Source organism: Scylla paramamosain, chromosome 17 (assembly GCF_035594125.1).
Source record: "Scylla paramamosain isolate STU-SP2022 chromosome 17, ASM3559412v1, whole genome shotgun sequence".
NCBI classification, from domain to species: Eukaryota; Metazoa; Arthropoda; class Malacostraca; order Decapoda; family Portunidae; genus Scylla; species Scylla paramamosain.
Genome location: NC_087167.1, coordinates 12,020,511 through 12,048,135, shown reverse-complemented (window position 1 = coordinate 12,048,135; position 27,625 = coordinate 12,020,511). Strand labels below are relative to the sequence as shown.

The 27,625-nt window shown below is 41.4% G+C and overlaps 1 protein-coding gene across 1 annotated transcript; it reads left to right on the top strand.

Annotated features, from left to right (window-relative positions):
* Positions 1-97: 97 nt before the first annotated feature.
* On the top strand, positions 98-27,386 carry LOC135108487 (mucin-2-like). Its single transcript, XM_064019562.1, is given in 11 exon segments — positions 98-351; positions 13,781-14,007; positions 15,005-15,144; positions 15,146-15,156; positions 15,671-15,802; positions 16,050-16,123; positions 17,037-17,314; positions 18,702-18,825; positions 19,261-19,367; positions 19,725-19,805; positions 20,239-27,386. Coding segments are annotated over 11 exon segments (3,282 nt in total). The 5' UTR covers positions 98-205; the 3' UTR covers positions 22,201-27,386.
* The last annotated feature ends 239 nt before the right edge of the window (positions 27,387-27,625 follow it).

Here is a 27,625-nt window from a genome sequence, read left to right as displayed (position 1 = left end):
GTATTTTTGTAATAATAATGTAATTTGAGATGTAATAGCGCTCTTTTTCTGAGGAACATACTATTATTTTGTAACATTCGTGAAAAGAGTACAAGAATTTACGCCGGTGGTACGATAGCGAGCCGAGCGTTTGTTATTGTGGAGCTAAGCGAAGGACATTAGTGTACATCAAGAAGCTGTGAGGGAGTGTGTGTGCGGCCCGGCGATGGCCCAGGCTGGCAGGTGCAGTGTTACGTTTACACCTGGCAGGGACACACTAGAAGAGATGAAAGCTGCGCCACCGAGATACAAGTTCCTGCTGCCGAAGTCCAGTGGAACAGAGGCGCGGGTACAGCAAGATGAGAACGCGGGGTGAGTAAGAGGGTAAAAATAGAGAGGAAAGTGTATCCCTCTCTTTTTCATGCCTGTTATGGAAATGCATTTCTTTTTACATAGTTTTAATTTAGTGCTGGGTAGAAATAGAGAGAGGAAGGTCTAGGTCTCTCTCTCTCTCTCTCTCTCTCTCTCTCTCTCTCTCTCTCTCTCTCTCTCTCTCTCTCTCTCTCTCTCTCTCTCTCTCTCTCTCTCTCTCTCTCTCTCTCTCTCTCTCTCTCCTCTCTCTCTCCTCTCTCTCACGAAAATGTACCCCTCTCTCTCTCTCTCTCTCTCTCTCTCTCTCTCTCTCTCTCTCTCTCTCTCTCTCTCTCTCTCTCTCTCTCTCTCTCTCTCTCTCTCTCTCTCTCTTGTGGATCAAATTTAGTGCCTCGTTTATTTACATATGAGTATGTTTCCACCGTGCTTCCTTCTCATCTAGTCAATCTTTTCCTATTCTTGTCACGTCTGCCTCCCCTCGTTGGATGTTTGTCAGCGTGCGTGCGGAAGGGTGGCCTAGAGGAAGTTTTGGTATGTGTATGTATGTATGTATGTGTGTGTGCTGTGTGTGTGTGTGTGTGTGTGTGTGTGTGTGTGTGTGTGTGTGTGTGTGTGTGTGTGTCCTGGAGGGAGGCTTGCCTAGTTTTGGATAGAAGGGAAATGATTGTGTGTGTGTGTGTGTGTGTGTGTGTGTGTGTGTGTATGTGTGTGTGTGTCCTGGAGGGAGGCTTGCCTAGTTTTGGATAGAAGGGAAATGAGGGTATCTTGTTATGGCCTGCCTCTAGTACACATAACATGCATTTCATTGCTTCTAAGCCTTTATATGCCTTACCTTAGCTAAATATTAAATTTCTTGACCGTTTCAAGTTGGGAGACAAAAATATTTAGTTAGTTTTTACTCTTTCACCAGTCTTTATTTCAGAGGGAACTTTTTTTCTGTTACTTTGTGGCCCATTTTGAATTAATTTGCATGTTGTTTTTACCCACAAATCATTAGTTTTTATTTTATAGCTCCTCCCGACTCCCCATTCCCTCAAAAATTAATGTCTTGCAATAAAAACAAAAAGCAGATTAATACAAAACTGACCAAATTCTACCAAGAAAAAATAGTTGGTCCTCACAAATAAATACTACAGCAGTAACACTGACTGGCAATGCTCCCCCAAGAGGACTGGCTGCCGCTCTCCCATGGCCGCCAGCAGGCTGTCACGCACCACCACCTAACCCAAACTAACCTAACCTTACCTAACCTAACCAAACTAATCTTACGGCGAAGAGTTTCCTCTTGGTGCATCTTGACAAGTAAATATAGGGCCAGGTATTGGTATAGAATCCTGCTCTGTATACCTGAGTGCTTCACCCACTCTTTCATGTCTCTCCAGAGACGTTCCGTTTTTATAAGTAGTGTAAGTTTCTTGTATGCTTCCCACTGACCACTCACAATCACAGACTCATGGTGGATATATTTTTCAATGAGTGGGAGAAGCGTGTCTATCTTGCTGCTCAGCCTGACCCACTGAGCCCATCAGCAGCACAAAGAACCTCTTCTTGGTGAGGCACTCTGTCCCCCTGAACAGCCAAACCTGGGACAGCACATGGTCCCCCCCCCCCCCCCCCTGTCCTCCCACAAACAGCCAATCCTGGGACAGCACACGTCCTCTCCTGTACTTGTCACATGATTAGCATCTTGTCTATTTCCTTGAGGCCACCAGTGACTCTGGTACAGAACGAGTGCCAGTTGATAGATGTCTGCGATGACATTTTCAAACACTTAATCACCGTGCTGTGGTCCCAATGGTGGCTCAGCCGATGACTAACAAAAAGAAGCACTTTCCATGCCAGCATGCTTGCATTCTGAAGCAATTTTCCCTTGCAATGGTGCCCTGGCTGTCTTCCCGGTACTGGGAGGTCCCACTATACGAGAATCCAATATATGAGAAACTGATGATATGAGATCAGTAAATTAAGGACCGTTTTCTCTATACAAGCTAAAAAATCTGATGATATGAGCTTCAGTCTGAGGCAAATATAATTATAAAGTTTAAAATGCCTGCCTTCCTGCACCCTCCCGCTAACACATCCTGGCTGTGTATGATGATTCAAGTGTACAGGGATTAGTTTGTGAGCACAGGAGGAGAAACACACCCTTCCCCTGTCTCCTACCTACCATGCATTCTTCTGTCATTAATTATGCATTGTTGAGTGTTATGCACGTTTTATATGCTTGATTAATATGAAATCATGTTCTTTGCATGCTGTTTTCTCTTTCAGATTGTTTTATCAACAAATTTGTAATATAGATACATTTAATGTGTTTGATATCATATATTTTTGGTATTATATGTTTTAGCATGAAAACTTACCTTTGACAAGGCTCACCAAAACTAACCCATTTTTTTCCCATTAGTTGTTGTTATATGTGAATTCACTATACAAGCAGTTCGAATGGAAACTGATTGCTCGGATCATCAGGACCTTGCTCTACTTACACTCTCAGTGGCACTTGGGTACTCCACAATACTGGGAAGCTAGATATTTTTCAGAATTTTTGTAAAATCGGGCGATGCACTGGAAGTAATCTTGATGACACCCACCACAGATAGACATTTTCCTCAGACTAATTCAGATATTTCAGGTTGAGCTGTTTCTCCCTCCTCAGGATGAAATAAAATGCTGTGATTGGCTAAATTGATTTTGTATTTTTTAATTGGCCAGTAGCTACATTCTCAAACAAAAGAACCAATCACCGTGACTAATTTCGCTCATGCAACAAATGTGACATATGCATGCACAGACAAACTCATCTTCACTGGTGAAGATCACTGCCCACTTACCCATCACATGTATGGGTGTGTCACTTCCCAGCGTTGTCACAGGAGCAGGCGAGCTTGCTTCTCCAAAAAAGAATTTATAAATCTTAAAAAAATTGCTGTCAGCATTATAAATAAATTGTGGTGGGTTAAAATTACTCAGAATGAGAAGCTCTATCCAATGAGAAGGTTAAGAAAAGTCATGTTAGGACTGGTGAAAGAGTACCAAATATTTTTTTCTGACAGATTTTGGGGTGCTTTGAATAAATCTCTTTAACTGTTTCCTCTGCATATCATTTTTTTCTTTTCTTTTTTCACCACCCACAAAACTGTTGATTTTGCAATAAAAGCCACGAAATGATTAACATTGGAATCGTATGAGAGGAGTAGCATGAGAGTCAATTCAAGTGTTGTAAGTTGCAGAGTTGTGGAATGTGTGGAAAGGAACACTGAATGCCATATCATTTTGAAAGGATAAAGACTGAAGAGTTTGAGAAGGAGTTCAGAGTTCATAGTAACTCATCTTAAGGTAGAACTGAAACAATTCATGCAAGACACACCAGGACTAGAAAGAGACAAGAAATGGTTTATGCTCATAAATTGTTCTTCTTAAAATTGCATGTCCAAGAATGCTGCTGCTGCCACTGCCACTGTTGTTGTCAAGATGGTTTTAACGTCTGGTGTTCTGGTATACTGTTAACATGTGGAGGAGATACCTGGGTGCTAATGTCCTGTTCTTTTTGTAATCAGATATATATTGTTTGGTTTGTAATACTTTAATATTTTTTACCATCTGACTCAGCATACTAATAACAAAGGTGTTTTTGCCACACACACACACACACACACACACACACACACACACACACACACACACACACACACACACACACACACACACACACACACACACACACACACACACACACACACACACACACACACACACACACACACCCACACCTCTTGGTGTCATGTATTGGCTACACCACTGTTGTTAGGTGCTCTCCTCAAGACCAAGGTAGTAATGGTGGTGGTGCCAAGAGAGTACTTTTGTTACACATACACACACACACACACATAAAGTAGAATGTGGGTAATGGACTTTAATGCTAGTAATCCCTCATAAATGTCATGTAATGGAAATGGGAAGGAGACAGGGTCACCTGCCACCATAGGCATACAAGATGGGAAACAATATTATACTAGTACACCTGTCTATCTATCCATATAAGTACCAGACCAACATGAGGGTGCTAGGGAAGCTACAAGAAGCCATCAGGCCTACACTTGGCACTCCCTGCATGAAATATACTTATTTACTTATTACCACCAATTATCCCCCAACACAAATCCTTGAATGGAGAGAGGACCACTTGTGATAATGCACAATACACAGTAATCCCAGCATCAGTATTAAATGTTTGATCAGATACTGAACCAAACAGCTGATTGAGTTAGATGTGGAAGTACCCCCCCCCTTCGAGGCCACATCTTTTTTCATGCATTCACTGCTGCTCTCCACTTAGCCTTATCATGCGTGGCCATTCCTCTTTCCTCCACAGATACATATAAACTAGAGACATGGTTTCTTTTCATTTTTTTTTTTTTTTTTATGCAAGAGTTGTGCTGTTTTGACGTGTGGTGTTTCCTTGTTTCTTTCTTCTCCTTGCTCATTTCCTGCAGCCAAAAGGCGAGTTCAAGAAAAGTGTGCATATTTCATTAACCATAAGAAAGAAAACATTTATTACATCCCTGGTAGGAAATAGATAAGGACATGACTGGCTCTTCTTGTCATGTGCTGTATGAGCAGAGGTGAGACATAAGGTGTCTTTCAGGGAGAATAGTTTGAAGCAGAGTCATGTCACTGGGACACTCATGTAATTGAAACAAAGGAGTGTGGCTGTCATGTGCTCCCAGGAGAAATACTACTTACATTACTCATCCACCTACCTCACTGTGGTAATTTGCTGCAGGGTGGAGTAAAACACAGACACTTATGTGAGAATAGTGAGTGAAGTCAAAATAATGAATAAAACAGCTGCTTCTTTATGTTTCTGTCATCAGGAGTCATCACAGCAGGTCAGCCTTCTCCAACACACTCAGTCTTATATGCCTTACTCAGTCACACTCACCACAAGCATTTCAAGGCAGTTAAGAATGTTGCAACACTGCCAGAGAGAAGGGGAGGAAATCAGTACAAGGAAAGATCAAAAGTGCAACAAAACAGAGAGAGAATCATTAAAGGAAAATATTAAAATTTGCACTGAAAATTTGTAAAATCAATGTGTGTTTGCCTAAGTATCAAAGTTATTGTAAGTATAGATTAGAGTTAATTGACCACAAAAATACAGAGTCTAGATAAGGCATAATGAGTGCGGTTTAGGTTATGGTCCATACAAGTCATAAGAACATATACTTACAATCATGATGAATGAATATCTCATTAAAACACAAAATTATCAATAACATTGTGATATCAAATATTGAGAGAGAGAGAGAGAGAGAGAGAGAGAGAGAGAGAGAGAGAGAGAGAGAGATGAGAGAGAGAGAGGAGAGAGAGAGAGAGAGAGAGATAATAAATTGTGGTGACAGACTAATTTTCATTGTCCTCATAGTTGTGTACCTATATATAGCATTGCAAGGCATGAAGAGTAGCAGCTATACATGAGCTGTGTTGTTCATACATATATATGTAGGTAGAGAATATATAAGACTCTTGTTTACTACTTGTGTTTTGATATTAACTGTACAGCTATTATTGATATTACAGTTGTTGTTATTACATGTATTATTATTATCACATTGCTATTGCTACAGTTACCACTGCTGCTATCATTACATACTATTATCATTATCACACATTACTGTTATTATTATTATTATTATTATTATTATTATTATTATTATTATTATTATTATTATTATCATTATTATTATTATTATTATTATCACACACACACACACACACACACACACACACACACACACACACACACACACACACACACACACACACACACACACACACACACACACACACACACACACACACACACACACACACACACACATACACACACACACTTGGAGGCAGGCTCAGCTGGGCACAGGTCCAAGGAGGTGAGCTGCTGTCTGTCTGTGTGTATGTGTATATGTGTGTTGATAGGAAGGGAGAGGTATTCTAAGTAATGGAGAGTAATGACCAAAAATAGAATTAATTTTTTTTCATATTCATTTTCCAGAATGTTACATAAGAAAATAAGGGGAACTGCAAAAAGGCATCAGACACACACATGACAGTCCTTGCACTTATCTTTTCCCAGTAGGAAGGAGGAACATACTTAGTTGTACAGGAAATGTGTTGATATAAACCATATTTCTTGAACAGAAGCTTGACATATTAGATAAAGGTTGCTTAGTTTAATTCCCTGCATAGTGAAGGAACACAGGTGAACTGAAAAAATGCATACACTTCAATAATATCCCAAAATAACAGTTACCTAGTTTAATTCCTTGCATGATGAAGGAACATGGATGAATAAAAAAATATATACACTTCAGTAACATCCCCCAAAACAGGTTGTTTTATTCCTTGCATATTGAAGGGACACAGATGAATAGAAAGATGTGTGGACTTCAACAATTTCTTAGAACAGTTGAGTGTAATGGATATGAATAAAACAACTGAATGTGTCTGTCTTCCTGTATCATTTAAACTTGACAGAACTTCAGGTCACGTGTAAATCCTTTTTGTGGTCTGAGGAGTGGCACGGGCTATTTTAAGTTAAGAAATTCAGATTCTATTAAAAGTTATGAGCACAATACCATAATGGAGGAGGCAGAGAGAGGGAGGGGGGGCAGGACTGGAGTTCCCATGCAGTGCACTCATTACTCTGATAGTTGTGTTTTTGTGAAGTGTTCATTGAGGTCCATAGTCTGTTACTTTCCATCAAGGTCTTGTATCCACCACCATCACCACCCTGCTGCCAGTCACCCCTTTATGTGTATCACTTCAAGGGTATCAACCCCTAGGAGTAGTAGTAGTAGTAGTTCATTGACAAAATTGTTATACAAAATATATAAGCTTTTTCTTATGGAAATATTTAACATTAAATGGTGAATAAAACATATAATAACTTCATTATTCTATCAAAATAAGACCATAAATCCATAGCCTTAATATTAGGAGGGCTAACAACTCTCCCATCGGTAAGAATGAAAGTAGAAACTGTCAGTTATCTCAGCTTGACAGCAAATCAAAACTGAAAATTCACTATACAACAAAAAAATAACAAAACAAATGATATATATATATATATATATACATATATATATATATATATATATATATATATATATATATATATATATATATATATACGAGGTGTGTCATTAAAGTTCCAGGACTGGTGTCCTAAAAGATGAATTTCAAACCCAAGCCACAAACCACCATATTTCCCCTTCAAAGTAATCCTTCTGGAGTATACAACTGCGCTCCCAACCCTCTACAGTCACTAATCTTTTTCTTACGTGCTTTTAAAATCATGTCCTCTGTTGCAGGTCGTTTAACAATGAGCGCTGAACAGCGAACAAACTTGAAGTTTTTGGTGCAGTTGGGGAAAACGCCGTCAGAAGCACTGGGTATGCTGCAAAAAGTGTACGGGGATGAGACAATGTCACGCTCACGTGTTTTTGAGTGGTGCAAGAGGTTCAAAGAGGGCCGGGAGGACGTGGAAGATGACCCCAGGAGTGGAAGACCCTCAACGAGCAGGAATGAGGCCAATGTTGAGCGTGTCAAGCAGATGGTGCGTGACGATCGTCGGTTGACTGTTCGAAAGATCGCAGATGAGCTTGGCATGAACCACAACAGCGTGTGGAAGATTATCACTGAAGATCTGGGCATGCGGAAAGTCTGTGCGAAGATGGTGCCGAGACTCCTGAACGATGACCAGAAGGGACGACGCATGCAGGTGTGTCAGGACATCCTCGAGCGTCTGGAAACTGAACCAGACTTGCTCAGGAGAGTCATCACCGGCGATGAGTCCTGGGTATTTGAGTACGACCCGGAGACCAAACGCCAGAGCCTTCAATGGAAGAGTCCGGCGTCGCCACGGCCGAAGAAAGCAAGGCAGTCCAGGTCCAGCTTCAAGGTCATGTTGATCGCTTTCTTCGATGTGAGGGGCATCGTCCACTGCGAGTTCTTGCCACAGGGCCAGACAGTCAACCAACATGTGTACAAAGAAGTACTGCGGCGTCTGCTTCGTGCAGTGCGCGAGAAGAGGCGGGAGTTGTGGCAGGGCAACTCGTGGCTGCTTCACCACGACAATGCGCCTGCTCACAATGCCCTGAGCATCAGAGAGTTCTTGGCCAAGAAGAACATCGCCGTGCTGGAGCAACCGCCCTACTCACCTGACCTCGCTCCGTGCGACTTCTTCCTCTTCCCCAAGCTCAAGGAGGTCATGAAGGGGACCCGTTTTGATGATGCGGACGACATCAAAAAGGCCGTGACGACGGAGCTGAGGAGCATCCCGCAAGAATCCTTCCAGCAGTGCATGCAAGCCTGGCAGAGAAGGATGGACAAGTGCATGCGGTGCCAGGGGGATTACTTCGAAGGAGATAACCTATAGTTTGTAGCCTGGATGTGAAATCGTAAAACTTGTGTGGCACCAGTCCTGGAACTTTAATGACACACCTCGTATATATATATATATATATATATATATATATATATATATATATATATATATATATATATATATATATATATATATATATATATATATATATATATATATATATATATATATATATATATATATATATATATATATATATATATATATATATATATATATATTACTATCTATATATATATATATATATATATATATATATATATATATATATATATATATATATATATATATATATATATATATATATATATATATATATATATATATATATATATCTATCTATCTATCTATCTATCTATCTATATATATATATATATATATATATATATATATATATATATATATATATATATATATATATCTATCTATCTATATATATATATATATATATATATATATATATATATATATATATATATATATATATCTATCTATCTATCTATCTATATATATATATATATATATATATATATATATATATATATATATATATATATATATATATATACTGGGTGAGTGGATGTCCCAGGAGGAAGGTCGCATATTCTCAGATACATAAGATCAAGTCATTCCAAGTTGGAAATATTCTGTGGTCAGATGCTCATAATACCATATTTTTAAGTTACAGGGCATTTTAATATGGAAGTGCTAAGAACTGAGAGCAGGAGGTCGGGGGGATGGGGGTAGGAAAGGGTAGCTGTGGTGTGTGTTGACATCTTGAGGATGTTACTTGATTACACATCAAGGTTTTCATAAAGATTTAATTGAATTCAAGAACACAGTGCATCATTGTAGTAAATGTGCAGCCACCTGCCACTGAGGTGAGTCCATATTTAAATGTCCTGTAACTTGTAAACGATGGCATTGAAACTTTTTCACCAAAAAATATTTCCCACTTAGAATGACTTCATCTTTCATTTCTGAAAATATATGACTTTCCTCCCAGGACACCCTGTGTGTGTGTGTATATATATATATATATATATATATATATATATATATATATATATATATATATATATATATATATATATATATATATATATATATATATATATATATATATATATATCCCCCTTTCATGGAATCACCTCACCACAGTGTGCACTCCAGGACATCAGTTAGTGATAACATGAGGAATCCTCAAGTTATCTTCACAAGAGAGACTGTCTAGTGATTGCCCAGGTCAGTCAGTTACATTGAATTCATAGCAGTACCTGACTCACAGCAGTCATGTCCTCTGTACCAAGTAGAGATCTCAATATCTAATTCTACAGTGCCTTGCACAGTATTAGAGAATTATTTTCCAGTGCAGAAAATAATGTAATGAAGGAATAGCACTACTTTTTCATTCAGTGCAATCATATTCCTTTCCATCCTCCTTTTAATTGCTTTTTTGCATTTGGCATCTTCAGTAGGGTTTTTTTTTCTTTTTTTTTCTTTCTCTCCTGTGATTTTGTTGCTCTTGGCCAAAATATGTTGATACAATTCTGTACATAAGTGGCCAAGGAAAGAAGGATCATAAGTATAAAATAATGGATGTTTCAGTAAAAAAAGAATTGTAACATAAGTAATTACCAAAGTATATTAAAAAGGTATGCTTTCCATAAATCAGTTATAATTAATATTTGGAAAGAAAAAAGGACATTAAGAGTGTGGTTCATTAATGATAAGACTTTTACAACTTTCCTCTATGCATTGCTTATTATTTCCACAACATTTATCATAGTTGTACTTCCAGTCCAGTCTTTGATTCTTAGTTTGCCTCATTTGTGTGAAGATCAAGAAAAACTGAGGCAAGGTTAATGGAATATGTTAAAAGAATGTTTGAGTGTTATCTCTAAGATGAATGCTTAACACTCCTCCTCCTCCTCCTCCTCCTCCTCCTCCTCCTCCTCCTCCTCCTCCTCCTCCTCCTCTCCTTTGCTTTTCCACTACTACTACCAGCATCACCCACTCTTCTCTTTATTCTTTGCTACTGGAAAGGTACTGTGAAAGCATGACATCTTGACCATTCTATATGCATACACAGACACACACACGCACACAGACTTGTAGAGACACATACACACACAGACAGACAGACATCGATAACCATGATAAGGGTGACTACTAACTGATAGGCAGATACTGTCACCGTTCCTGTCCACATGCACACACGTATACATACATACACAAACACACAAACACACACACACACACACACATCTCCATGCATGTGATCATACACAGAAAGAAGACTGTGTCATTGCAGGATCTGTTACTTCTGAAGGGCTCTTTGTGGTGTTGTGGGTGTTGGAGACATGAAGGGATGTTGGTGCTTAATGTGTGTGTGTGTGCTGTGCAGGTGATGAAGGAGGCACCTTTTGTCTCAGGTGAGCACATGTACCAGTTACTCGCACAGGTGGAGGTATGGCACTGGTGTTATACAGTGCCTGATTCATGTCTAGTCAAGGTCATCCATCTCTTCCATTGTTTGAAGGGAAATTGTGACAGTTCTTTGTATGTGTGGTAGGCAGCTAGAGGGAGAGGGGTGATTGTGCCTTCTATTACTACATTACACACAGGTGGAGCCACAGTACTGAGGTCATGTAGTACCTGAAGTCAAGGTCTTTCAGCTCATGTTGCTTGAAGAGAAACTATTGCAGTTCTTTGTACATGTGGTATGAGAATATGGGTGATTGTGCTTTCTATTGTATTATACTCAACAATACCCATGAATGGCTAGCCACGTAGTAAGATAGGGAGAAGCAAAGTACATTTCTCTATTTTCCTCTCTTGTAAGAATGTTGCTAAAAGGTATAGAGGGAGAAATGAGGAACCTCTCCTCTGTTCTTTTCTTTTATTCTTTGAGACAAGGCATAGCAGAAAAGGAGGAGGAGAATTCAGTTCTTCTGAAGACCTTAGGTAGATATGCCTCTCTCAGTTAAGTCTTGCTTATCCCTTCTTTGGAGAAATCAGCCTGGTACACACAGTGGGGTATGCGACAACGCACAGACGTTATAACGTACAGCTGCCATAACACACTGAAATTTTTTTTTAAATTTAACTTGAATAACAAACTAAAACTCACAAGACTAACTCGCCAGCTGTGCAAGCCACTGCCCACCTATCTGCCACTTTCCATGAAGTAACGAAGTAAACATTCGGTTAGCTATGCAACTTGTAATGTTTGTGTCTGCTCCCTGATACGTTGCAGTGATTTCCTTGTGTATTTTTGCCCCTCACCAACCCCTACACTAGCCATGGATCATCAGAAGGCTGAGAAGACTGAAAAGAAAAAAGGGCATAGGCAGGCCATCACAGTGGCCATGAAAAAGATCACTGAGAAACACAAACAAGGTGCAACACTTACACAGTTGTGTAACATGTATGGTAAACCTCTATATATTTGTTGTGTTATCTCAAATGTAGTAGTGTTATGTTTATTCTGATGTTTTTTCTTCCAAAAATTGTGGAATTTTTTATATTATTTTCTGGTTCCCTGGAACCAATTAATTTTTTCCCATAGGTTCTTCAGTCACCATAGTGCACATTTGCCATAAAAAACGCTACATTGCGACAAATATTTGATGTTACATGCCCTGCTGTACTTAGACTAATATGTTTCATTCTTGTAATTCACTGCTTTTATTCTCATTATTAAGAGTAGAATCCAGTGGCAATGGAAGTACAGCATAAGAACAAAAGTTAATGCCCGACTAGAATTGCTTTACAGATTCTGCAGTGAAACTAGTTAGGAATATACTTCTCTTCCTCTGTCCTTGTTTCCATCTTTGTCTTAGATTTTTTTTATTTATTTATTTATTTATTTTATTTTTTATTCCTCTCTCTCTCTCTCTCTCTCTCTCTCTCTCTCTCTCTCTCTCTCTCTCTCTCTCTCTCTCTCTCTCTCTCTCTCTCTCTCTCTCTCTCTCTCTCTCTCTCTCTCTCTCTCTCTCTCTCTCTCTCTCTCTCTCTCTCTCTCTCTCTCTCTCTCTCTCTCTCTCTCTCTCTCTCTCTCTCTCTCTCTCTCTCTCTCTCTCTCTCTCTCTCTCTCTCTCTCTCTCTCTCTCTCTCTCTCTCTCTCTCTCTCTCTCTCTCTCTCTCTCTCTCTCTCAGGATGTTTCAGTACAGACAAGTGGGGGAGGGAAGGGTGACTTGTAACAAAAATAAGGCAGTACCGAGCAGTGCCAAACAAGACACTGGCTGTCCATGTTGCAGTAAATTATCACTGTGTCTTGGGTGACTGTTTGGGTACTGCAAAAGTGCAATTGATTACCTCTTCTCCTTCCTGCCTTACTCATATTTTGCTGCCTGCTACTATGATGTAAGGAAATTGTATTTCTCAGCAGAGCTTTGGCACTGGGATCATAGAGTGCATAATTCAGTGTGTCTTGGGTGACGGTGTGTATGTATTGCATGGGTGCAAGTTATTACCTCTTCATCTTCCTACTTAACTGATACCTTGCTACCTGTTACAGTGAGTTTAAGGAAATAATGATCCTTATCAGCTGCCTATCAGCTTGAAAGTGTCAAAAATGTAAACAGCTGCAATTATCCTTTAACTTCTTGTATAGTAATTATTCACTGCAGCTTATGTCATGCATCTATCACACAATATGCATGGTACAGAATATTACAACTATGTATACTTGCCTGTTGAAGAAGAGATATTCTTGTGGTGGTGAATGGAAGTGCAGTCTCAATTCATAGCAGTTTCCTGGTGTCAAGGGATTGCATTCTTTCATTATCCCAGCCAGTGTCAGTTAGTGTTCTTCCATAACTCCAACAAGTTTTTGCATAACCTTGTTTTTTTTTTTTTTTTTTTTTTTTTTTTTTTTTATAGTACAGTATCCTTCTATAATCCTAATAGTGCCAGTGTTGTAATCCCATTTTTGAGAGTACCACATTACAACATCCATCTCTTCCCTCACACAGGTATATCCAGCACACCATCCGTGAGAATGAGATAGTGATGCACATCCACCCAGGTGAGTCTGGAATGCAGATGCCTGAGGAGCCAAGCCACGCCACACTCACCATCCAGGCCCGTGATCCATCAACCAACACCACCACCACGCGCCGCTTCCACTGCACCTACCAGGGGTGTGACCGCACCTACAGCACTTCCAGCAACCTGCGCACACACCTCAAGACACACAGAGGTGAGTGTGTGTCTGTATATGTAGCCTGTCATTCTACTTACTGCCTTGATACAGGAAAAGTGTGTGTGTATATGTGTGTGTGTGTGTATGATAGTATTTGCTGAGTTAATACAAGAAAAGTGTGTGTGTGTGTGTGTGTGTGTGTGTGTGTGTGTGTGTGTGTGTGTGTGTGTGTGTGTGTGTGTGTGTGTTATATCATTGTATTTTCCAAATTGAAGCAAGAATAGAAGCTACATGTTTTTGCACTCTCCTGTTTCCTTATCCTTTGTTTAAGTCTTGTTTAGTTCACTCTTGTTTCTGTGTGTGTGTGTGTGTGTGTGTGTGACTGCACACACACATCATCAAAGTTGATGCATGAAAAGAAGTTAAATGTATTTGCACTGTCCTGTCTCCTTGTCTGCTATTATCCAATTTTGGCTTTAAATTCTCGAGTTAGGTCTTGTTTGGTTCACTTTTGTTTCTACGTTGCTTCAAATATATGTGTGTGTGCGTGTGTGTGTGTGTGTGTGTGTGTGTAATGTTAATGGCGCTCACGTTTTGATGCCCAGTTTGTTTTCTTAATACATTGCCAGTTGGAAGTCATAATTGCAGTCATAGTCTTGAAATTTGGTGTTGTTATGGATGATGTTTGTCTGTCAACTTTTGTGTAGGGGATGCAGAAGTGGTGAGAGATCCACAACAGGATAAAACTGCTATTATTGAGTTAGAGGGGGTAGTAGAAAGAGAGAAACATTCTTCCAGCCTAGTAATCAGGGAGAGAGAGAGAGAGAGAGAGAGAGAGAGAGAGAGAGAGAGAGAGAGAGAGAGAGAGAGAGAGAGAGAGAGAGAAATAAACTCCTCCAATCCATTCATCACCACCTTCATCCTTCACAACCATACCACCATAAACCACCACCACCACCACAACCACACCTTCATAATCTTGCTGCATTGCCATAACTCCACCACTTGAGTTGCAACTGCTCTTTCCCATCACCACCACCACCACCAACACCAGGAGAGTACCGGTTCCAGTGCCTGGCGACGGGATGTGGCAAGGCCTTCCTCACCTCCTACTCCCTCAAGATCCACCTGAGGGTCCATGCCCAACAGAAGCCGTACACCTGCGAGAATGACGGCTGCCGCAAGTCCTTTCACCACGCTGTACAGGTGTGTAAGAGAGAGAGAGAGAGAGAGAGTAATAAGTGAGATTTTTTTTACTTTTTACATTCAAGGGAGGCAGTGGGAGAGAGAGAATATACAGTAATAGTCCTAGTTTTTTTATACACAAGGAAGGGGAGAGAGAGAGAGAGAGAGAGAGAGAGGAGGAGGAGAGAGAGAGAGAGAGAGAGAGAGAGAGAGGAGGAGAGAGAGAGAGAGAGAGAGAGAGAGAGAATATATGATAGACTTGTGTTAATGGTGATGTAATTTAGGTCATGAGAAAGACTTACAAAGGATGAGTGGTGATAGATGGACCATTTAGTGCAATCATAGAGGATAGAGATTGATATTGATGATTGGCATGTGAGTGTGTGTGTGTGTGTGTGTGTGTGTGTGTGTGTGTGTGTGTGTGTGTGTGTGTGTGTGTGTGTGTGTGGAGGAGGAACTCATTTTGCAATATCTGTATCCGTGTGTGGTGATGTTGATGGTAATCATGTAAGTCTTCTCCACCTCCCCACCCCAGGCTGCGTGCCCACCAACGACTCCACAACGGTGACACCTTTAACTGTCGGCAGGATGGATGTGTGCGGATCTTCACCACACTCTCTGACCTCAGGAAGCATGTGCGCACCCACACTGGAGAGAAGCCATTTAAGTAAGTCTTCTTCTCTGTCTCTTTCTCTTCTTCTCTCCCTGCCTGTATCTCTCTCTCTCTCTCTCTCTCTCTCTCTCTCTCTCTCTCTCTCTCTCTCTCTCTCTCTCTCTCTCTCTCTCTCTCTCTCTCTCTCTCTCTCTCTCTCTCTCTCTCTCTCTCTCTCTCTCTCTCTCTCTCTCTCTCTCTCTCTCTCTCTCTCTCTCTCTCTCTCTCTCTCTCAGTGACAGGTGTGCATCTTTCCCCACAGATGTGAGGAAGATGGATGTGGCAAGTCGTTTACAGTCAGCCACCATCTCCGGACCCACAAACGGATACACACAGGTGGGTGCTGCATCCGTCTTGCCTTCATCTGTCTCCTCTTTTCATGCTTCACCACATCTTCCATTTTCAGTTTTCATTATCTCTTCATGTTTTTATGAATTTTTCCAAAGAGGAGTGTAAAAAATATTTTAGTCTAAAAAAGACATTAAACTCCTGTTGTCTCTGTCTTGTCTCCTCTGTCTCTACACAAACAGTTTTTCATTACTTTGGAGGTTCGTGAAGGATGCCCCTTAGTAGTAGAAGGGTTAAACTCAGATGTTTAATGTTCAGAAGAGTGAGTAGATGTAGAATATGTGCCTCTGAGAACCTGCTACTAAACATTTAAACATTATGGTTCATTTCAGTGTTCTTCAACTTTTTTTTTTTCCATCATGACCCAGTTTGTTTTATATACTTTTTTAATGACCTTGTACATCTATTTCTTTGTACCTTTCTGCCTCCAATATGGAAGCCAGTTCATGTACACACACACACACACACACACACTAGTACACTTAACTTGTTGTTCATGTATCTGTTTATAATATGGCGGTCCACTGAACAAGAGCCTGTGATCCATACTTTGAAGAACCCTGACCTAGAACATGTACTTAATTGATTTAAGCTTAGATGTACAATTTGTAAAACTGTAAAGAACATGTACCTCCAAGGACCTGCCACCAAGGACAGAGGACGTATAAACATTATCGTTCACCTAATCATAATTGACTTAAGCCTAGATGTGTAATGTCCAAAACACTAGACATAGCAAAACACATACCACCAAGAACTACTACTGAGGGAAATGGACATATGAACATTGTGATCTGTCTGAAACATGTAATTGATTTAAGCTTAGATGTGCAGCATCTAAAACAGTAGATATAGAACATGTGCCTCTGAGGAGCTATTACTAATAACAATGCACCTACAGGTGAGAGGCCATACCTGTGTGTGGAGGAGGACTGCCGCCGTGCCTTCACTACTAACTACTCCAGGAAGACGCACATGCTCGTCCACAAACGCCGCTCCTCCTCCTCTCCTGCCCCTTCATTTACCTCCAAACGTAACTCCCAACACTCCAGCAGTGATGCCACAGCTGCCACCACTGCCACTACCACCACCACCACTACCACATCTGCCATCCAGGAGGCCCTGCCGGGACAGGCACAGACTGGCGGGTGCTGCAAGGGTTCAACAGTGAGTGGTGAGGTGAGGTGCTGCTCTGCCTTGTTCTGTAGTTAGTTGATGTGTCATAGTTAGGGAGGGAGGAGGAGGAGAGAGTGTAAGCACGTTTATGAGTTGCATTCATAGTGTGAGAAAGGAGTGACTGATAACCATTTGTATTGTACTCACTTCTCAATTTATTGGGATGTGATCAAACCTGTAAGTTATCATAAGTACATCACTTGATAGGATATAACTGGAAATCCTGCAATAATGCAATGTAGCTGTGCATTTCGCAGAGATATTTGTAAACACTACATTATACAACATCATCGCCCTGAAACAAATACTGAAACATCTAAGTATATTAATGACACAGATAGATATGATTAATACATAAGTAAATAATACATACGCAATTGTAGGAACAGTCGAAGGTCCTTATAGAATGTAATGAATGCCACATAATCACCTTAATCCCAGAGCAGGCTCCATGTCCTCGTAACATGGCAGATGAGCCCCATAGAGTTTATGAACTAGTGCCTCTGCGGCAGAGATGACTGTGGCACAGCTGGAGAGTGGTGAACGACTCAGGTCTTGCCTCTACAGCTGCCACCAAAACTCTGCCCCTATGGCAGAGCCCCCTTATTTCTTCTCATTCTTCAACCCATCACACCATGTTTATTCCCAAGTTCATCCCCTTGACCCCCATTAAACTATGTCAACCCTTACCCTGCCTCGCACTGACCTGGCTGAGGGGAAAAATGATGGTCTAGATAAAGGCCATGGTGTCCTGTAAACAAACATCCCTCTGTAACTTGCCTTCTCGCCTTCTCATCCGTCCACATACCAAGTAATGTTATAAGTATAATATTAACCTCGTAATGTAACTTATGGCAAAGTACAGTAGTGTAACCCCAATCTGGGACCCATCATGATAAGAACATAACAAGAACTCAGCTACAAAATAAAGTACAGGAACTACTAGCCAGCTGATACCGAGCCGGCGGCTACAGAGAGTATCAAGACACCTCTGAAACTAAATTGGTCTTTCTCTTGGATCTTCTACTTCTCTTTTTCTTTGGAACAGCATTATGAGTAGTCTTTTTTACTTTATTTTTACTGTTTATTTATTTATTTATTTTTATGTATATATTTTTGTGAATCACTGCAAATGACAGTAGTGTTTTTATGTTGTACGAAATGTGTCTTCATATTGTATGTGTTCATTCTGCAAGGTTGTGGTTGCTGTAAACATTTGTTGTAGCTTACTAGAGTATGAGAAAGAAATGGGTGAAAAGAAAATAAGAGGTGGCCTTCCATCTGGGAGAGTGTTAGGAGCAGGTATCAGATTAAATAGAATTCTATTAATATATTTTTGATGTTCCTTTGTTCCTGAATATTCCTCACTACATAACAGCTTTCCTTGCAGCAGGAGCAGGGGAAGGAGTATCAGAAAACAGAGAAGGCCAAGTCAGGTCAACGAGGGGGCTGTTGTGGTGGAGGTCGTCAGCGCCCTGCACCACAGGTCACCACCACCACCTCAGAACATAAAAGTAATATAGTCCTTTGGTGCAGTTGTCTGATAAAGTTTCATGCATTCTTATTTTGAATGCCATTATTGTTGTTAATCTTTACACCAGGCAGAGATGCCCTTAACTCTTAACTCCTCTATTGAGATGTCCACAGACTTCACTCTTTCATGGCTTTGAATTGCCTTGACTCTTAAAATGTTGCTGCTCAAGTTTGATTACCATTTCAAAAGATACTGCTAACATTACTCAAGGAAGAAGGTGAAGTGGAGTAGGTGAAACATTTTAGTGGTTGTAGTTTTCTTCTTATTAAAAGAAAAAAGGTTCCAGTCAGGTTGGCCAATTTAGTCCTGTTCTGAGATCAGTTGGTTTATGAGGCTGTAAACACCAGTGGGTAGGGGCTACTGATGTGCAGTGTCACCCAGTCAGTCTGTCACTCAGCCTCATGTTGTATTGCAGCCTTTGCCATCATCCCAGTGGTCGGTGGGGAGAAGGACGGGCCCACCAGCCTAACCCTGCAGGAGTTCCTTGAATTGGAAGCCCTCAAGTGTAACCCAAACATGAAGGTGAGGCTGATTGGGGGAATGGTAGAGAGGAGGAAGGAGGAGGGAGATGTGGGAGCCTGTCACTTGCTTTCAATGTTCTTTTCTTTTTTATGCAAATTTTCAGTCTTACTGTATTTGTGAAGGTCTCATTAAGAAAACTGAATTTTCATGTCAGTTTCAGATTATGAATGTACCAAAAAACTGTCACAAATGTTGAATGTGGCTTATGGTCTCGACTGTGAAAAAAGTTGCCACCCACCACAGCCCTTTTTTTTTTTTTTTTTTTTTTTTAGCTCTCCACCATTTATTTAGCTTTGACATTGCAGTTACTTGCATGTTCAGTGTGCCTCATAGTGCTCATCTCAACCCTTCCAACAGGTGCCCATTGTCAAGGCTACAGACAACACCACTGTGGGACGTCTCCTGCAGGACTCACAGACCCTGACTGCCCTGGCCCAGGTGTGTGCATATGTGTGTGTGTGTGTGTGGTGTAATGTATTGGAGATAATTAGGTTTTGAATTATTTCACATTATTAAGTTTACAAATTTTTCCATTTATCGAGTTTCTTGACATATCCTAAAGTCAGTTTGGTGTTACTAAGTGAGAAATTTTGTTAAGATTGTTTTTAGTAGGTGTTCCCAGGCTTAATGACTTTTTGGAAACTCCAGTAATTATCCATGAGACTGTTTCATTGTTTGCTTGTGTATTGGACTTCTCTCCAGTGATTATTTTTCCATATATGTATTGAAGTGGCCCTGATTATGTCAGCAGAGATGAGCTCATGGGAGTTGTGAAAGACTAAGTGATGGTTGATCATGCCTACCCTTCACAACAGGCAGGTGGAAAGTAATAATGTGGTAAGTGTGCCTCCTAACATTGATCCTTTCTCAGGCTGGTGACAGTCGAGGGCTGCTAGAGAAGATTGCAGCACATGCTGACATCTGCAAGTGTAATCCCTGCCACTGCGATCCAAGCCGAGGCAATGAGTGCTCCTGCAATGCCATAGCAGACAGTGACAGTTCCCCTTGCCACAGCCCCTCCCATGGTGAGGCTCAGGCCCCAGAGGAAGACATCCCTCATGTCCCAGACAAGGGGAGTTTCCAGCACCCTGAGATTCTCTCCTCCAAGGATGACTTTCAAGAGCAGCAGCCTAAAGTTGAAGCCCCATCCAAGACTTGCTCTGCTCCCAGTGAACCCCAGCAAACCCTTCCCCTCAAACCTGAAATGGCTGCCAAGGGTCCTGTCAGTGGTCCTCAGGCAATGGCCAGCTCTCTGCCTGCCCTCACTCTCAATACTAACCTGCCTGTCAAGGACTGTCCTCCTGCCCTGCCCTCCTCATCTCATCCCCCTCCTCAGCCACAGCCATCTCATCCTCCTCATCCCAGTGAGGGCAGCTTGCAAACTCCTGATCAACAGATTTCAGTGGCAGAGTTTCTGGAGGAAACTGAAGAGTGTGGTACAGGAGAGGTGGGAGGTCTGCTGCCAGCCCTAACCAGCCGTCCTTCTGCCCCATCTTTCCCCAGCCTGGAAGACATGGGTTCCTTGTCCTCCCCATCCATGGAGGAGCTGATAGGCTCTCCGGTGTTTGGGGCAGGTGTGAAGTGTGAGTCTGGTCCCCTGGCTCCTGGGGCAACCCTAGACCACACCTTTGATGTGGACATAGCTGCCTCAGACTTCTCAGCTGACTTCCCATTCTCTTCCCCCAACATGATTGAAGCTTTGCTCACTGGAGACCTTCCCCCATTGTCCCAACCTCCCTCCTCAGCCCCCAGTAAGGCCTCCCTATCCACACCCACACCCCCACCTCTGCCACAGCCCCAGCCGAATCTGTCAGATGCTGGTATCAAACCCCCATCCCCCAGCTGTAGTCAGTGGGAAGGAGCTGCCAAGTCCTGCTGCTCCTCTGCTGCCTCATGCTCACAAACTGGTGGCTCGTCTGCCGTGTCCACTCCTCCCTCAGGCTGCTGCCGCACAGGCTGGGGCAACAGATCCCCCTCGTCCCTCATAACCTCACTTAACTGTGACAACCACCAGGAAACAAACAATGCTTCATGCTGTGCCTCCAAGCCCAGGCTGCAGCCCCCTCCTGGTTCCCCTGCCCCAACCTCCCTCATCAACCAGCTGTGCCATACCTCTGCAGAGTCACAGTCACAAGCCCAAGCCCCCACCCCTGCCCCAGTACCAAGACCTGGACTAGATATGCAGTGCAACTCAGTCAGCCCCCACCATGCCATTTCCTTCCCATCCACTCAACACCATCACCAGCCCCACTCCCAGGCTCCTTCCCTGCCCCAGTCACCAGAGCACCACCACCATCATCACAACAGCCAGCAGCAGCAACAGCAGCCTGCCGGTATAAGAAGAGAGCAGACTAATCACCATCACCATCACCATCAGCAGGAGCAGCAACAGCAGCAGCAGCAGCAGCAGCAGCAGCCAGTGTGTGACAAGCATCCCATGCCCAAGTCTCCCCAGGGTATTCCAGGTGCCTCCCTCCATCAGCACCACCACTCTGAGGAGGCACCAGAGGGCTTTCCGCTGGAGCCCAGGGGCATGGACTCCCATCCAGGATCATCAGGACTTGATGTGGTGCTGAGGAAAGAAGACAATGACTCGTGCTGTGTGGTTATCTGCACAAACAAGTTGCAGCTGCTGAGGAGTGTACTGGCCAAGTGTGAATGTTCAGACCATGAGCGCACTGCCTCAGTGCCAGTGGATCTCCAGGCACTGCTCAATGATGCCCTCATGGAGTGGGAGACATCGGAGGGCAGTGGGACAGCAGAGAGCAGCTTTGATGTCCCCACCACCATCTCAGATCCTGCATCAGACCAAGGCTCCCTTGCCTGGTCCTAGCCTTACTGGAAGCACACACCTCCACCCTGAACAACAAAAGAGGTCTTACAGCTTGTGCCTGCCATCCATAATAATGGATGACCCATCATCCATTATTATGGGAAGTAGTTGTGCATCAAGGAAATGGTGATTGAGATGAACTTGTGATGGCAGATGATGTTGCTCATAATAGAAACATCTGTGTTTGGGAGATGTGCATCATTGTGTTGTGTGCAGGTATGTGCCATGCTGTGGTGAGGCATCTCTCTTCCCACCACTACTCTGCACTGTGTGGCCAGAGTAGTCTTGGGAGATGCCACAGTTGCGGTTGTGACAGGGAAACACAACCTGCTTAATACTCACTGTATCAGTGCAAGTGTAAATATTGACTTTTGCAGACATGCAAGGAAGAGTGAACTTCCTGAGTTTCTATGAGGCATCACATTAGTGTGTATGAATGCTGCGCTCTCCATATACCCAATTTTAACAGGCTGTGAACATCCTAACATTTCTTGAGGGCATTGTTCTACACAACTGGTGTCAGTGTTGAAGAACCCTTCATGGACTGTTATCTTATTGACTGTCATTTGTCAGTCTTCACTCATCTTACCAACAGGACAAGCCTAGCCACCAAATGTATTGTGAGGTAAGGTGAAATGGTGTTACTTAAGAGGTGAGTCACTTGTAGTGTAAGGATGGTGAACTGTGTTATTATTATTATTATTATTATTATTGTTATTGTTATTATTATTATTATTATTATTATTATTATTATTATTATTATTATTATTATTATTATAAACTGTATTAGTTCAGAAACAGAGTGGGGGAAGACCTGCAAGTTAACTGCAGTGGTAACTGACTGGAGCCACTTATTTTTGTTACATTGGGTGAATAGAGACTTGTAAGATGATGGGTAGAAACAAATGTGATAAAAAAAAAGTATATTCCTTCATAACCAAATAATAATAAATAATCATAGGATGATGAATCATCCTATGATCATTGGCACCAGAGTCACACCTCTGTAGGCCATGCAGTGGCTCAGTATGGTAAGTTATTTGTAATAGACAAATCTGGAGTTGAGTAAGATTATACTTGGTGTTGATGCAGTAACATTGCTACCTGAGTATGCATGAACACACAAACATTGCCTTTGGATGATGCTCTTGCCAGCTGATTGAACCATGGTGCTTTTGCTTAGGTTTAAAACATGCAGTAAATTGACTTTGTATTCCTTCCAAACTGTAAGACAGTAGATTGTTTGTATCTGCAGAATATTTATGTGATCTGCTGGTATGTGGGTTTGTATGGTTTGCTTACACCCAAGAGGTCCCAGGCTCTAGCGCTGGGCTAGGCAGAGACATGCAACTGGTCTCTGACACAGAAAGAAGAGGCCTGAGGAGAAGGCTATAAGAAAGCAGGAATGATCCATGCTATACCATGAAGGATAAATAGGCTGGTCATATAACAGTAATAATAATAATAATAATGTCTATAATCTTGCAAACAAATGTGTACTTTGACAGGGATGCAGAGTCAACTAGCCCTACATTCTAAAACAGGATAAGAGCATGTGAGGCAATCAGCAAGCTAGATCACCAACCAGTGAGAGCAGTAATGAGATCATGTGCCCTCAGATAGCAAGACTGTTGTGCCAGAGTCCATGTCACTGAGTACAGTGTTCCTCAAACCCCACGGTGAGTCCCTCAGATGGGTCTTCAGCGATCATCTAGTGCTGACTCACTGTAGATATAGACTTATGGAATTGTGGGGTAAGACTCTTGAATAGTGAGGAAAATGTGTGTATCCAAGTCATGACAGATGTAGCCAGAGGAGGCACCACCAACAAAATGTTCATCATCATTATCATAGTGACCAGCTAGAGGAGGGAACACTTCCATTGGCTCTACAGTTGTTGTGGTCCTTTGATATTTTGTTGTGTGGAGTATGAGGTCCTTTACTAAGCTTGTTTTAGTGTTGGGAGTTGTGTTGTAGCTCATGTAGAGAATAAGCACAGTCTGTATCATCTTCACATAATAAGCTGATTTTTTTTCCTATTTTGCACTTAGCATTGTTTTTTAAATCCCATCCCATGATCATCAGTCACTAGAAATATAAATGTAGCACAAGATGTGATAGCAATGCAAATCACATTGGTCATTGTTGAAAGCATTTTAACTTTACCATTCTCATCGTATTTTGACATATAGACATAATGGTTTATTCTCTTGCAATTTTAGACTTTAAAATCTCAAATAATTCCCAGACTCAAGCAAAATTAACTCAATTTCTCTCCTTAATTTGTGCAGATTCTTGTTTAAAAAGTATAAGAGAACAATGGAAGATGTGGTTATGTCAAAAAACCTGCTGTATTATGGTTAACTGATCTTGTGACATATTTAAGATTCCAGAAACACTGACACTCACTGAAAAGTAAAGAATTGTGCACAACTGGAAAATTAGCTTAGTATGTGAAGAAGTGATCATGTTAACTGTGTGCAAATAACATCACTGTTCTTCCTTTTAGTTATGGTTGTTATAAGAGTAATTGTGATGGAAAGGCTTGTTGTTGGTTTGTTCTGAATAAGGTACTTGAATTTTATTGGGAAAGAGGCCTTGCTCCAGTGTGCATGTGTTTGTGTGTGGAGGTTTGCATTGATGCCTAATTTTGTTCCTCACCTACTCCATGCTCATCAAGTCAACTTCCATCCCACCTTCTGAAGTCTCTTGAAACCAACTGTCCTGTTTAGACCACCTTGATTAGCATGCTGACACACACCCAACATGCACCAGCACCTCTGTGAATTCAAACTCACATTTGTCACCCATCCATGAAATTTTTGTATTGTATGCTGTACACATCCTTCATTGTGGGCACCCATGGAACCCACACTGACAAGCTAACTAGTGTTCATCTCATGTGTGTGTTATTCTGGTCCGGTCATCTTCTGGTCACCCAGCCAGTCATTCCCCTACAGAAAGAGCTCACAACTCATACTGACCGATCTTTGGATAGGACTGACACCACACAACAGAACAGCGGGTTACATCCTGTACCTACTTGCCGCTAGGTGAACAGGGGCTACACATTAAGAGGCTCACCCATTTGCCTTACTGTACCTGGGACTCGAACCTGGACCTTCTTAGTTGTGAGCCGAACATGATGACCACTAAACTATGCGGTTGTGTGTGTGTGTGTGTGTGTGTGTGTGTGTGTGTGTGTGTGTGTGTGTGTGTGTGTGTGTGTGTGTGTGTGTGTGTGTGTGTGTGTGTGTGTGTGTGTGTGTGTGTGTGTGTGTGTGTGTGTGTGTGTGTGTGTGTGTGTGTGTGAGTGAGTGAGTGAGTGAGTGAGTGAGTGAGAGTCAGTGAGTGAGTGAGTGAGAGAGTGTGTGAGTGAGTGAGTGAGTGAGCCTTTTCTTAGATGAACCTTACTGATAAGCTTTTAACCCTTTCACTGTGCTATGGAACAATTCACACCACAAAAAGCAATGTAAAGAGTCTTAATAAACATCTACAAGAGCAGGGGATGAAAAAGAATAGACTTTGCAATTTCCAGCCAGTACAATGTTTGGAGGTGGCTGTTGAACAAGTAAAGATGTCTCAGGGTGGTTAGTAAATAAGAAAAGTTGTGCCAAATAGCAGTGAAAGGGTTAATATACTTGAACATAGATTTTCACCAGAACCACATGTGAAAGTCCAAGCTTACATCTGTGATCAACAAAAATGTGCAATATGTTTGCTGTGAAAAGTTGCAAGCATTGTAGAGAGAGACATTTCTTGAAGGTACAATATGGCTAAGAAAAGACAGGTTCCTTGCCTCAGCCTGGGAATTCTTATTTGGCTTCAGATGGGTGTTTCATTATTGGTGTGTGTGTGTGTGTGTGTGTGTGTGTGTGTGTGTACAGTGAAGGGAAAATTAACACAAGTTACAGTATTATGTGCAACTTTCATCATTTTCATTGTGTACCATAGAAAGAAAAATAAAACAAGAATAATTTGTTTATAGTTAAGAAAGTGATATATATTGATATATATTGTATCTCTTATCTTTACTGCAAATGTATAGAGAAAGAAGGAAGGAAGGAAATGTACAACTTGTATGTTATAATGGTTGTCTTTCCTCTTCAACTAAAATGTGTGGTAGGAGGAAAGACAAGAAAAAGGGAGGCACCATTAGTAAAACAAGAAAGTGATATGTACCTTTCTTCTGCAGTACTGAGTCATGTTCCATATTTTGAAACACATGGGGCTCTCATAAGGATTATATTTTTAAAGGCCATATAGATTATAAGTTGGATTTCCATGGGTGTAGTTCTCGGATGAAGCAGGAGTCTTGTTAAACTGAAAATGCCTCTGAAAACCCTCATGAATTTCTACATGTCTGTTATAACATATCGAGAAAAGACGCTGAAATGTTTGGAAATACAATCCCAGAAAGGAATAGAAGAGAAATATTTATAATATAAAAATATGCCAAGTGCCTTCCTTGGCCTCCTTTCCAACCTGTAATGGGATGTACATGTTGTATGCATATTTTCTTGTACTGTATTATGAGCATCATTTCATATCTTTGAGGACATCTCCCTCAGTAAATCCCTTCCTCTTGCTCCTATCACCAGCCCCTCACCCAGTGGTTCCTTAAAACTCAGCATCCCCATCAGAAATTCATCCCCTCATTTCTGATCACTTATTCCAGTCATGTTCTCCATACATCAACCTTCACCACTAGTAAAGTATAGTCCCTCACTCATGAGTTCTTTAAAACCTTCACCATCCCATTGATAATCCATCCCTATGTTTCTTATCACTTATTCCAGTCATGTTTTTACTTCACCCCACCTTCCACTGTGGTAAAGCCACAAGAAGGCCAGAGTTGCCTGCCCTCCCTATCATCTCCTTTGGTTCATAGATAAACTCTTCATCATCATGCTTCTGTTTTGTTATCAGGCAAGTGTTGACTTAAAGACTTTGTAATTAGTACATACAAAGATGATTTATTAGCTTCAGAGATGGCATTATTTTAGATTAAATTAATGTAGAATATTTTCATTGTTGATGGTGTGTGTGTGTGTGTGTGTGTGTGTGTGTGTGTGTGTGTGTGTGTGTGTGTGTGTGTGTGTGTGTTTACTTTGAAAACTCACATTAGACGTGTTTAAAAGCTGATGTATATGAAAATATATGGTTTATTTATATGCAGAAATGTTCTTGACTTGTTTCACTTCATGGCCTTTTATTATACATCAAAACCATCCATATACCAGAACTACCATCCCTAACCAACACACACACACACACACACACACACACACACACACACACACACACACACTAAGACTTAAAAGCTCCCAGGTAGGAGTGAGGGACAATCCACGACTACACTACATATCATTTGCAAAACATCAGCATCTTGCGTCTGGGCCCAACAACAAACAAATGATATGGG